The 12,666-nt window shown below is 49.2% G+C and overlaps 1 protein-coding gene across 1 annotated transcript; it reads right to left on the minus strand.

Moving 5' to 3' along the window:
* Positions 7,612-12,131, minus strand: SMCP (sperm mitochondria associated cysteine rich protein). The gene is given in 2 exon segments (NM_001008685.2): positions 7,612-8,167; positions 11,984-12,131. A coding segment is annotated over 1 exon segment (315 nt). The 5' UTR covers positions 8,148-8,167; positions 11,984-12,131; the 3' UTR covers positions 7,612-7,832.

The following is a 12,666-nucleotide window of genomic DNA, read 5'->3' on the forward strand; positions in this document are numbered from 1 at the left end:
AAAGTGGTTGCAGAGGCTACTCAGATGCACGTGGAGTCTGTGCATGTTCAGGTGGGCGGGGTTTGGGGGGGAACTGGGCAACATAAAAAGCCACTGCAGAGCTCTGTTCAGAGGATTAGCATCATCTGTTTCTGGAGGAGAGGCTTTCACCAAGAGGAGTTAGTTGTCCGCATTTCCTGCCTTGCTGGGGTCGTGCTGAGCCCCTCTGAGCAACCCCCATGTGGCCCCTTTCTAACCTCATTTCTTCCCTTTATCTGTAGACAATTTGTCATGTCCCACTGCTCCAGGCCTCCAGATGGGTTGGTCTTGTACAGAGGCTAAAACAGCATCTCTTTCTCCCTAAAACTTGCCTCTGCTTACTACCTCCATCAAGCCAGGCCACCATGCAGAGTCAGGGAAGGGCCTGGCCTCTGGGGCTTCAGTTTGGCCTGTGGACGGGGGCGGGCCTTGGCTGCCATCCTAACCTCCCAGCCTGAAAGGGAGCTGCAATCCCTGACCTCAGAAAGCCCCAGATTTAGGGGGACACTGCTTCTACTCCCAGGAAATTCCCATCTGATGGGAAGATGGGTACAGAAATGGAGTGATGCATGCCCTTCAACACTGTGCCATGTGAGCATGCAACTAACTGGCCTGTGCCTGGATACAGGCGCGAACAGATTGGGGCTGCAAGTCTCCGTGGGGAGAAGGCAAAGGAGACAAACCTTCAAGGCCTGCTGCTTACCAGACATGGTGTTCAACAAGCCCCGTCCTCTATCTCATTTAACCCTCTGCACTTCACCAGCCAGCAGCTGAGGTTCAGAGCGGTGGTCTCGCAGCCAGGAGCCGGCAATTGGATCAAATGCAGCTGCATCTGCTCCCACGCCAGCCTCTCCCCAAGGAAGGCATAGTTGTCTGTCAAGTGTAATACATGCTGGAGATACTGGAGCGAGAGTGTCCAGCGTGGCCACAGAGGAGGAGGACTGGAAAGCTGCAAACCAGAGGACTAGCGAGCTGGAAAGTGTTGGAGCAGCTGAAACGTTCTTTTCCTGCCACTCAGGTTTTACTAGAAAGCCTGTCAGAGTGGGACAGGGAGCAGGAAGGAAAGAGAGATCAGAGGGCTCTGGGGGAGAAGGCGAGCCCAGGGCTTCCTCTTGCAGCAAGTCTTTGCGTGCAGGGCTGGAGCCTCGTGCCTTCTCTCCCCTGTGGTCCAGCTTCCAGCTCTTCTCCCAGGAGCCCCTGTCACCCCCAAACGGCCTCCCTCCCCAGCATAGGATCCACCTCTGAGAAGGCTAGTGCTGGAGGGGAGTTCAGGCCTGGCTTTATGAAGGGTGACCGAGTCTGGAGAGGAGAAGGGAGGGCAGGAGATCACACAGCGGGTCCTGGGCAGGTTGGGGCTGGGCCCTGCTCTCCTGAGCTCCCGCGCTCACCTTCACTCCCCTCTGTGCCTTTGTGCATTCCACTCTCGCTGCTGGAAATACGTTCTTCACCTCACCTTCTGCCTTATTGTTGTTGTTGTTGGGTTTTTTTCCCTTTGAGAGCTGATTGAGGGCTTCTTATGTGCCTGTGTTCTGGGCACTTATAGGTACAGCCTTGAACAAAACAGGGGAAAGCTCCCACCCTCCTAAAATTTTCACTCCAGGGTGGGAGGCAGGCGGCAAGTAAAATATACACATACCTGGAACATAAAGCATGTCAGAAATACCATGTAGAAAAACAGGGCAAGAAAGAGGTCTATGGCGTATCAGAGGAGGGGATGTTGGGTTTTTTTATATTTTTTGTTTTGTTTTTTCTTCATATTTGCCTGCACTGATTTATCTGTGGGTTATAACATGATTGCCTTTCTTTCTTCTGTTTTTGAAAACAAATTTTATTGGAGTACAGTGGACTTACAATGTGTTAGTTTCAGGTGCACAGCAAAGTAAATCGGTTATACATATGCTTATATCCATTCCTTTTCAGAGTCCTTTCCCATAGAGATTATTACATAGTATTGAATTTCCTCTGTGCTATACAGTAGGTCCTTGTTATCCGTGTATTTTATATATAGGAGAGTATGTCTGTCAATTCCCCCCACCAAGTTCTCCCTCCCCACCCCCAGCAAGGACTTGAAGGAAATGAGGTTGGCATGAGGATAAGTGGGGAGAGGGAACAGCAGGGACCATGGCCTTGAGGCCAGAGTTGGCCTGGCATATTCTGGAACCAGCAAGGAGGCCACTATGACTGGGCAGGTGTGAATGATGGGAAGAGGTGCAAGAGGTGAGGGTGGAGGAGGGGGCGAGGCTGGGCAGCGGGAGAAATCATACAGCAGCTCAGGCTTTTACGATGATAGAGAATTGCACAGAGGAGTGGCACCATCTTACTTTTAAAAGGCTCTCTCTGGCAAGGATGGAAGCAGGCAGAAAACTGTAAGAGGCAACCACAATCATGAAGCAGTGGCTGAGAGTGCGGATGACAGCAGGAGAGCTGGGACAAGGGGTCAGATCATAGATACGTTTCGACAATAGATTGGGTAAGATTCCCTAATAGATTCGATGTAAGGTATGAGTGAGAGCAAAGGGTGACTCAGAAGGTCTTGGCCTGAGTGACTAGAAGGATGGAGCTGCCATTTCACAGAGATAGGGAAGAGCACAGAGGGGGCTGGTTGTGGGAAAAATCAATACGGAGGTTTGGGGCATGTTGGGTTTGAGATGCCTCTTAGGTACATCTGAGTACAATTGTCAAGTAGGCGAGGAGACACGCTAGTGAAGTTCAGAAGCGGGTTTGTCCTGTAGCAATGTATTTGGAAATCATCGGTGTATAAATGGCATGTGAAGTCATGAGCCAGGATGGAGTCATAAAGGGAATGAATGTAGACAGTAAAGAGAAGAGGTTCAAGGACCAGCCCCTGAATCACTCTGATGTTAAGGGGTCAGATGAGAAGGAAGAAGTCAAGAAACCTGGGGCAAACTGAGAAGGTGCAGGTGGTACATGAGAATCTCACCTGGAGAATGGAGTATCCTGGAAGACAAGTAGAGACACTGTTGAAGAGGGCATGAACAGCTGGGGCAATGCTGTAAAGATAGAACCGAGGATGCCCACTGGTTTGGGCAACATGGAATCCATTGGTGACCTTGACAAGGGAGCCAAGGGCCAGGGAGAGGGTGACAGCCAGATTGCAGTGGCTTCAACAATGAATGAGAAGAGAAGGCTTGGGAACGGTGAGGATAGATAGCCTTTGCCAAAAATTTTGCAGGGAAGAGAGCGGATAAATAGGAACTAGCTAGTGCTGACTCCCTTCTGCCAGCATCTTCTAAACTCTGCTCATGACCCCACCCTGCCTCTACTGGGATGCCGTCACTGACAGACCAAAGTCCAAGAGACCCTGGTTGCTCTATAGCCCACACTCATTTCAACTGCATCTCCTGGCTCCTTTGCTCCTGCCTGTGGAGGTTGGATCCAGCCTGGTTCCACCTCCTCTCTGCTCCTAGAGAGCTCTTCTGCAAATATCTCCATGACTTCTGCACCTCATTCAGACCTCTATTCTAAATGTCACTCCCCTGAGAGTGTTCCTCCCGTCACCCTACCTGAAATAGCATACTCCACCATACTATTTCTCTCATTAGAATGCTCAGTGCTATTTGGATTTATGAGGTTTACTTGTGCACTCGCTTCACTGGAATGTAAGTCATGAGAGGAGGGCTTTTTTGACTCCATTATTTACTCGACCTCCCCAATGCTTAGGGCCGTGCTTGCCATATAGTTTCTAAGTCCAATATGTCTGTCACCTCCCTAAATATGTTTTTTTTTTTTTTTTTTTTTTTTTGGCCGCACACACAGCATGTGGAAGTTCCCTGGCCAGGGATGGAACCCACACTACAGTGGCCACCTGAGCCACAGCAGTGACAACACCAGATCCTTAACCTGTTGAGCCACTAAAAAGAACTCCCAAAATACTTTTTGAAGGAATGTCTACTCATGTTAAAAAGATGCAAATGTGTTTTCCTTGGAAAAGTTAACCTCTAATATCTCATCACCTTTCCTGATTAAGAAAACTTCATGCATTCAAATACAGATAAACTCAGTCAACTCTGGCTTAGCCTCAGGCAATGTAGGCTCTCCTCTCCCATTCCTTCTCCTCTTACCCTGTAGATTATTTTAAGCCTGATTTCTGGAAGGTATAAGCTTCTAGATCCCTGTCATGAATCCCATAAACCTGCTTAGAAACTTAAGAGTTTTTGTTTTGCAGATACAGCCCTAGCTAGACCCTATCCTGCGGTGTGTGATGCCAAGCAGGTAGAAGATGGCTCCTCGCAGAAATATTCCTGGCTCTGTGTGAGTGCTGAGAATTGTTCCTTATAATGATCTCAGGTTGATCTTTCTCCCATTGTGGGTAATGTCTTCACATGGACATGATCATGACTCAGCTGAAGACTCAAGAGGACCCTCTGCAGATCTACAGAGCTCTCTCTCTGTGCAGTTCTCTCCTCTTTGATGTTCTGCAAACTCTTATTGCCTTGACGTCCCCAGCCTCCCAGTTCTATCTCCTCAATTCGGAGAGACAGACAAGCTCGGTCTGGACTCTGACCCTGCACAGTAGCCTGCAAACTCCCTCTGTGCAGTAAGCGGGAGCAGTCATGGGGCTCACCTTATTTGTTTCTTGTCTGCAGAGACCACGGTCCTTCACGGCTTGATGTGTTTATTACCTTGACAATCACTGTCCCATTCACTGTGTCCTTTTATTAAACTCGTTTGAAGGTAGAAGGGAAAATCTACTTCTCATTACTTTATCTTCACCAGAAGTGGCAGTGCCTTCTGTTTTGCCAACCATTAGTTTGTGCACCAAATAAATGCCAGTTCTATGTGATACCCTTCAGAAAGAGAAATAAATGAGTCTGTTCTGTGGTACTTATAGTTTAAAGAGCAAGACATAAATACATACAACAGAAATAAATGTTATAAGGAGAGAAATCACTTTTTAAGTGCTCTTCATGCTCAGATAACCTGACTGCATATGCAGAAAATCCAACAGAATTTACATGAAGCTATTAAAACTAATCAGTAAGTAAAAGATTATTATACAAAACAATCGCATTTTATATACTAAGAATGAACCATCAGAAACTGAAATAAAACATACCACTTAAATTATGCTCAAAATATTTGAAGTATCTGGGGGGAAAAATGACAAAATATGTGCAAAATTTTTCACTGAAATCTACAAAACTTAAAGCTGAAAACTACCTGATTAAAAGGAGAGATAGTCCATGTTTATGAACTGACTCAATGTTGTTAAGATGTCCATTCCTCTCAATTTAATCTATATATTTAATTCAATCTTATCAAAATCTCAGCAGGATTTTTTTTTTAGAAATTGACTTTTTTTTTTTTTTTTTTTTTTTTTTTTTTTTTGCTGTGCCTACAGCATATGGAAATTCCCAGGCCGGGAATTGAATCTGTGCCACAGCAGTGACCCAAGCTGCCATAGTGACAAGGCTGAATCCTTAACCCACTATGCCACAAGAGAAGGACTAGAAATTGACAAGTTTATCATAAAAATTCATGTGCAAAGGACCTAAAATAGCTAAAGCAACTTTGAAAAAGAATTAGAGGACTTACATTATCTGACTTTAAGACACTATAAAGCTACAGTAAATAAGTCAGGAGTGTCTGGATAGACAAATAGATCAATGTAACAGAATAAGAATTCTGGTGCTAAATACAAACAAATATGGTCAATTGATTTTTGACAAGGATGCAGAGGCAATTTGGTAGAGAAAAAACAGTCTAGAACAGTTGAATATTCATATAATCCCCCCACAATCCCACTCTCCCCTCCCAAAAAAAGATCCTTTGTTCAAAGCTTTCACCATGTAGAAGAACTGCCACGTAGGAGAAAATCTTTGTGCCCTAGAATTAGGCAAAGATTTTTTAGATATGACACCAAAAGAAAGATCCATAAAAGAAAAAATATTAATTGGTTTTAATCAAAATTAAGAACACCTCCTCTTTGAAAGAAATTGTTTAAGAAAGGGAAAGATAAGCTACAGAGGAAAATATGTGCAAATAATTTATCTAATTAAGGATTTATATAAAAATATTTTAAAAACCCCTCAGAATTCAATATTAGGAAACCAAACATCTCAGTAAAATAATGGAGCAAATATTCAAATAGATAATTCACCAAAGAAGATACTGGGAGGCAAGTGAGCTCTGGGGAAGTTGCTCATATCATTGGCCAGTAAGGAAATGCAAATTAAAGTCAACAGAATAATACAATCTATCTTTACAAATGTCTAAAAATAGAAACACCAGGCATACAAAATGTTGGCAAAGAAGTGCAGCAACAAGAATTTCCATGGATTTCTGGTGGGAATGTAAAATGGCACCACCATTTTGGAAAACAGTTGGGCAATTTCTTAAAAAGTAAAACATACACCACCTACCCTGTAATGCAGTCATTCTATTCTTAGGTCTTTGCCCCAGAGAGATGAAAGTACAGGCCCATCCAAAGACGTGTCATGCATGTTCACAGCAGCTTTATTTGTAAGCGTCAAAACTTGGACTCAATCCAAATGGCCATCAATAGGTTAATGGATAAACAAAATGTGGTATTATCTTTACAATGAGGGCATTTACTGCCCAGCAATAAAAAAGAATGAACAATGGACACAGGCAACGACTTGTTTGAATCTCAAAGTAGGTTTGCTGAGTAAAAGAAGTTGGGCAGAAGAGAATATATATACTGGATGATTCCACTCCTATAAAATTCTTGAAAGTTCCAACTAGTTTATAGGGACTGAAAAGTAGACAAGTTGTTTCCTGGGGACTGGGGGGCAGGGAGGGCATGGCTATGTGAGTCGTGCACCAAAAAGGCAGACAAATATTGAAGTTTACAGATTTAGTGAATGTGGTTGATCTCTCTCTCTTTCTACCTGCCCACCTAGATTAACAGGAGGTGTGTTCCAGGGACAAATTATTGGAGCACGGTGGCTTCTTTGGAGGGAAATAGGGACCTGGCAGCAGAGAGAGGCGTTTGAGGGGAACAATGTATTGCATATCCAAGATGTGTCAGATCCTATGTTAAGCACTTTAGGTGAATGACTCCATTTAATTCTCATTAAAAAAAAAAAAAAAAAAAAAAAAAAAAACTTTTGAAGTAAGTATCATCAGCCTCATGGTACAGATGGGGAAATGGAGGCTGAGGTGGGCCCACAACTTGCTTCAGCATCGCGGAGCTAGTGTTGATGCCGTAAGACTCTGCGGCTGAGTCTGGTCACAGTGTGGTACTGAGTCCTGCGAGCCCTGTCTCCACTGAAAATCTCTGCCATCAGGGAGCAGAATCACTCCTCGGCACACGCACTTGCTGGTTCTGGTCGCCAATGTAGTGCCAGGGGCCTGAAATTCTTGCACATAGGGTGACTGACCACTCCCCTTGGCCTGGGACTGGAGGGATTCCTGGAATGAGGACTTGCATTTTAAAACTGGGATGAGTCAGTCAGCATCATTCTGGCTCAGCAGAGGCCTGGTACTTCTGGACTCTGGTTTTCTGAGTCCTGCCTGGGCCCTTCATGACATGTACAGAACATTTTCTTGGACTTAGGCCAGACAAGTGAGATGGCTTCATAGGTAAAGGAAGAAAGAGAGGCGACTTTTTAGTGCTCTTTTATTTTTGTGCTGATGTCAGGATCACTAGGCAAGATGGTCCTGAAAAGGGTTCTAACCTCTTCAACCAGTTCTAGTTGGGACTTCCCTAAGGTGGGGAGCTATGAGGGGAAATGGTGCCCTCTGGTTGGGAGTAAATGGGGCTCCAGGAGAGACAGTTTTTCTAAAAGCAGGTCTAGCCTGAACCCACCGGGTGATGGACATGGGACAGCCTACTTGTTTGGCTGCTTCTGCCCCCAGGAACCAGGTTTGGACCCCTGTCTTGGACTTTGGGGCTGCGGTGGTGTTTGGGGGTTGTCTTTCTGAGTTTGGGGTGCCATGGACTCAGTCTCCTTATTCAGGCAGGTGCACTCAGGCTTGGGCTCCAAACAGCAGCATGTCTGCTGGGTGCAGCACTGGGGCTTTGGCGGACAGCACTGGGGCTTTGGCGGACAGCACTGGGGCTTTGGGGGGCAGCACTGGGGCTTTGGGGGGCAGCACTCGGGCTTTGGGGGGCAGCATGGGTTGCACTTTGGTTGGTCACACATCTTCACGAGTTTTGGAGGCCCTAGAAAAAAAGAGCATTCTCAGAAGGAAAGCCGGTTGTCTGCATTCACTCCCTCTTTCTTTGACACCCCCACCCCCACCCCCACCCCCGCCATGTTCTGGGTGATGACGCAGACCAGGGATGGGAAAGCAGGGCTGGACGCTCAGAGAGAACCCAGGTCTGGACCTTCATATGGGTCAGTGCACTGGTTTGCATGAGGGAGCCATTTTCCAGACAGAAAAGGAAAGACCAGAATATGGAAGGATTTTGCCTGAGGTCTCTTAGCAAATGAGGAAGAATAGGGCCCTTGGCCACCCTGTCTGAGTCCAGTGGCAGGTATGTCACAAACATCATCTCATGCATGATCCCAGCCAGTTCGAGAGGTCACTGGTTTCGCTCCATTTTATGTAGCCGGTGCACTGAAATGCAACGATCTACCTCCATTCCTGGTAAGTGGATTCAAGTCAGCTTCCACCCCAACTCAGAGCACGTGCTTGGTCTGTTGTCCCACATGGTGCCCAGGGACCCAAGCGCAACGGGAGTCTTCACTTAGGGTGACCAACCACCATGGGCTGCCTGAGTGCACCGGCTCCCCCATGCCCCTCAGCACGTGGGGGAGCCACTGCCTTGGGGACCCTTCAACAAAAGGAAACAGAAAGGCCATTGCGCTTGGCATCGCGGCTGAGTTTCAGAGCTGGCTCTGCGACTCTGGGGTTGGCTGGGGGGCAGCTCTCTTCACCGCTCTGACCTTTATCTCCTCCTCTGTGTGGGGGCAGGGCTGGGGGTGAGGAGGCGTGAACTGGACCTTAGAGGTGTCCTCCAACTCAACCCTTCTGGACTTTTGTAATTTCCTGATCCTTCTAGGAGGAGGACAAACCCAAGCATCTCTTTCTTTACTCCTTACCAATGCGTCTTCCCCCCACCTGGAAATCCAGAAGGTTCTGCTTAGGTCCTAGGACCCAATATATGCCCCTGGAGCAGGCACTATGTGGTTTCTGCCCTGTCCCTCTTACGGCAGACAGATGAAAGCCACATGGAGGCGCTGCAGCAGGACGGAGGGTCTATAAGTGGCCAGGAATCGGCAGGCAGAGACCTGGAGAGTCCTCTATTCCTGAATGAAGTGGGGAGTCGGCATGCACCCCCAGCTGGAGGCTCATCCCACAGGGCCACACGCCCACACTGGGGAAGTGCTGGGTCTGTCAGAGCCCCGTCACCCGGGTGGAGGAGGATGGGTGTGGGAGTTCAAGTGACAGCTGCTGAGGTAAAGTTGCCACCACCCTCCAGCCTCCAGCACCCACAGATAAGCCTCTGGTCCAAACTGGTTTTTAAAACTGAACGAGTTACTGCTGAGGGCTTTCCACTAGACACACATACTTGTATATCTACGCGCGCACGCGTATGTGTGTGTGTGTGTGTGTGTGTGTGTCCACGCAGACACACAAGCACAAGGAAGTTGAGGTTTTTGACCATGGTGGTTTGGCTGGACCAAGCTGAGATGTCTTTGACAAATATTTGTCCCTTAGGCCTGTGTGAACACCTCCTAAGGAGCTTGCTTCTGTTCCGGCCTCAGCCCCTCCTGCCATGGATTCTTCCAGGTTCCGCCCCTGCCTGGCCATCCCGCCGCCCCCTCCCAGCCCTGTGCCGGATCTCAGCACGGATCCTCTGGTGCTGAGAAAGCCCTGCCTCTCATCTTCTTGTTCTGTCCTTCCCTGTGTCCTGAGGATAGTGGGACTCCTGGGGGGGCAGGAGCTACTAATGCCCCCTCATACCAGCTTTCTGAGGCTCCTGGAGCAGGATGGAAAGCCAGCCCAGCCCCTTCCTGCCATGAAAGGCAGCTCTAGTTCATGGAAGATGAGCAGGATTCTCAGATTAGGTGGCTTCTAAAGGAGACCTGCCCAATGACCTACTTTGCTGTAGACCCAGGGCCTCAGCTGGCTCAGATGATGGGTGTCAGGTCTTGGCCTCGGCCCTTTCATCTGGGTCCACCTCGCTCAGCTCAGATGTGCAAGTCGGGCCCCACAGAGCCGGGTGTGGCTGACGCCCGCACCCAGCCCAGCCTCCCTCCACCTCAGCTTTCAGAACCACCAGGGCCTCATTGCAGGGCTCCTCTGTGGCAAGGAGCCCCTGGCATGTGCCTGAGATGGCTGTCACCGTGCTGCTTGGTGCAGTCTGATGACAGAGCAGGGTTCCTCCCCTTTGGGGACCATCTGCTGTGACTCTCCCGGGCTAGAGCACCTGGAATGAGGGCCATCTGAGAAGGAAGTGTCACACCCCTGCCGGGTCTGCACTGTCCACAAACCCAAGACCCTGGCTGTCTGGCTGCAGCCTCAGCTGGGTCAGGGGCAGGTCTTCACCTGAGGGGCGAAAGTGACTTCTGGAGTAGGGTGTTGGCCTCAATTCCCTTGTGACTCTATGCCTGCCAGATATTCAGGAATTAACTCTGTCATCCAGGAAGACGTTCTGCTTAGTGTTAAGCACAGGATGCTAGACCAGGACTCCTAAGGGGTGGGAGCAGACAGGTCACACGGTCCCTCCCTGCAGGTCAAGAGAGACTGCAGAGGCTGAGGTGGCAGAGATCTGCTTTGTGATGCCCTGACTTGCCTGGGAGGGAACAGGAAGGAGAGGCAGAGTGAAAGCAGACACACAGGAGTGAAAATAGGACACAGACATCAGCATAAAATGGGGAGAAGCAGGGAGAGTTAAGGCCGGAGGAGCCTTGCCCTCTGCCTCCTTCGTGGTCTTTGAAGCTGTGTAACAAGAAAGTCCGCGTGTACTTGGGTGCCCTGCCTCCCTGGGCAGGGGTGAGTGTGTGTGTGTGTGTGTGTGTGTGTGTGTATGTGTACAGGGATCCTGGTGTCCGGCTCTGTCTCCTTGTTCTCTGATTTTAGGGCCCGACCTGAGACCAGGGGGAGAGAAGGAGGTGGGGGCAGGGTGGGGTGAGCGGTGAACCCTTATCAAAATGCTTCTGTTGCTTTTCTCTGACTCTTTTGCTTCCTTTACAATTTCTTCTTCCTGCCTCTCTGTCTTGTCACCGTTTCCCATTCTCTCTCTGCTCCCCGGTGTCTATGCTGTACCTTTCTCCCTCTGAAGCCTGTGCCCCTGAACTGACCACTGGGAGCCTCCCGTTGGGGTCCCTTTCTTCCAAGTCTGTGCTGCGCTGTTTTTACAGAAGGAGTTCTCATCCCAGTGAGCAGAGGGCACCCAGAGCCCCTGGCTGCCCCCAGACATCCCCTCCCAGCACATCCCCTGTGGGCAGGTGCTGGGAACAGGTCCCACGTCGGGGGAGGGGCTGCCGTGTCAAAGATGGAGAGTAGCTTAGGAATCAGTCCTGAGCACTGAGGCACGGGGAGGGAGACGACAGTGCCCAAAAAGGCTTCTCTTTGACCTCTGCCCGCCCACTCAGCCTCATCTCCGGCCACTGTCCCTTCCAAGTGGGCAGACCGGCCCAGAGCAGATCCCTGCCGATCCTCTGCCTGGATCTTTGCACTGCTCTTCCCATGGCTTAGAACACCCATCCCCACACTCTCACTAAACGTTACTCCCACCTGAAGTCTCAGCTTAAACATCCTGGAAGAAATTGTCCATAACCCACAGGGTCTACGGTCCTGGGAGAGCTTCTTGGAGCTCCTGTATTTCTCACTACATTTTTATCATAGTTCTCCGCATTGTCTGGCTTCTCTAGTCTGTTGGTCTCCTTGCTGGCCCAGTTGCCACCGTTCTCAGCACCTGCCACACTGCATGACACGTTAAGTGGACCTCAGGAAGTAGGGAAAGAATGAATGGGAGGACCGGCAAGCCATGAAGACAGGACCCAAAGGCAAGTTTTCTCTGGGTTACCTGCTCTGACTACTTCTCTCCGTGTCTTCTTAGTTCATGGTTCTTGGGCTTGGCTTCTCACGAAAACTCTCCGCCCTGGCCCGGCAGCAGGTAGGACTCTCCCTCAGCAGCCTAGTGAGTCCACGACTATCAGAAGCCAGATGGTTTCTCTTCCCTCCCCAGGCCAAGATGCTGAGGTTCTAAGCCTTTGTGACACGGTCATTCTCGCGCCCCAAGATTCTGTGACTGTGACTGACTCACCTGCACCTCCTGCTGGATGGATAACAGGGCTCCCCTTGGTTTCCTCTCTCCTGAAGGCACAGGGAACTCTTGAGTTAACCCGTAATTATTTACTCACCCAAGACATAAGCCTAAAGCCCACTTTTGTACCAAGCGTTTTCCATCTGCCAGGCTCCATCCCAAATGTGAAGTGTTCAAGCTCAGCGGTATAGAGTTCACAGTCTTTGAAGCTCTTCTGACCATGGAGGGTAGACGATGATGTAATACATGTGATGAGAACGATGACGGGGGACACACTGGATGCTGTGGGGGCACCTGGGGTCTGGGTTGGGGTCAGGGATGCTGTCCACAAGGAGCAGGGTTCAAGCAGGAACTTGGCCAACAGTTGGAGATAGGGAGTGGGGCTCGGAGGCGTGAGTGAGGGCATTCGGACTCAGACGTGGAAGAACGGCCTGTGTAGGGGC

Source organism: Sus scrofa, chromosome 4 (assembly GCF_000003025.6).
Source record: "Sus scrofa isolate TJ Tabasco breed Duroc chromosome 4, Sscrofa11.1, whole genome shotgun sequence".
Taxonomy (NCBI): Eukaryota; Metazoa; Chordata; class Mammalia; order Artiodactyla; family Suidae; genus Sus; species Sus scrofa.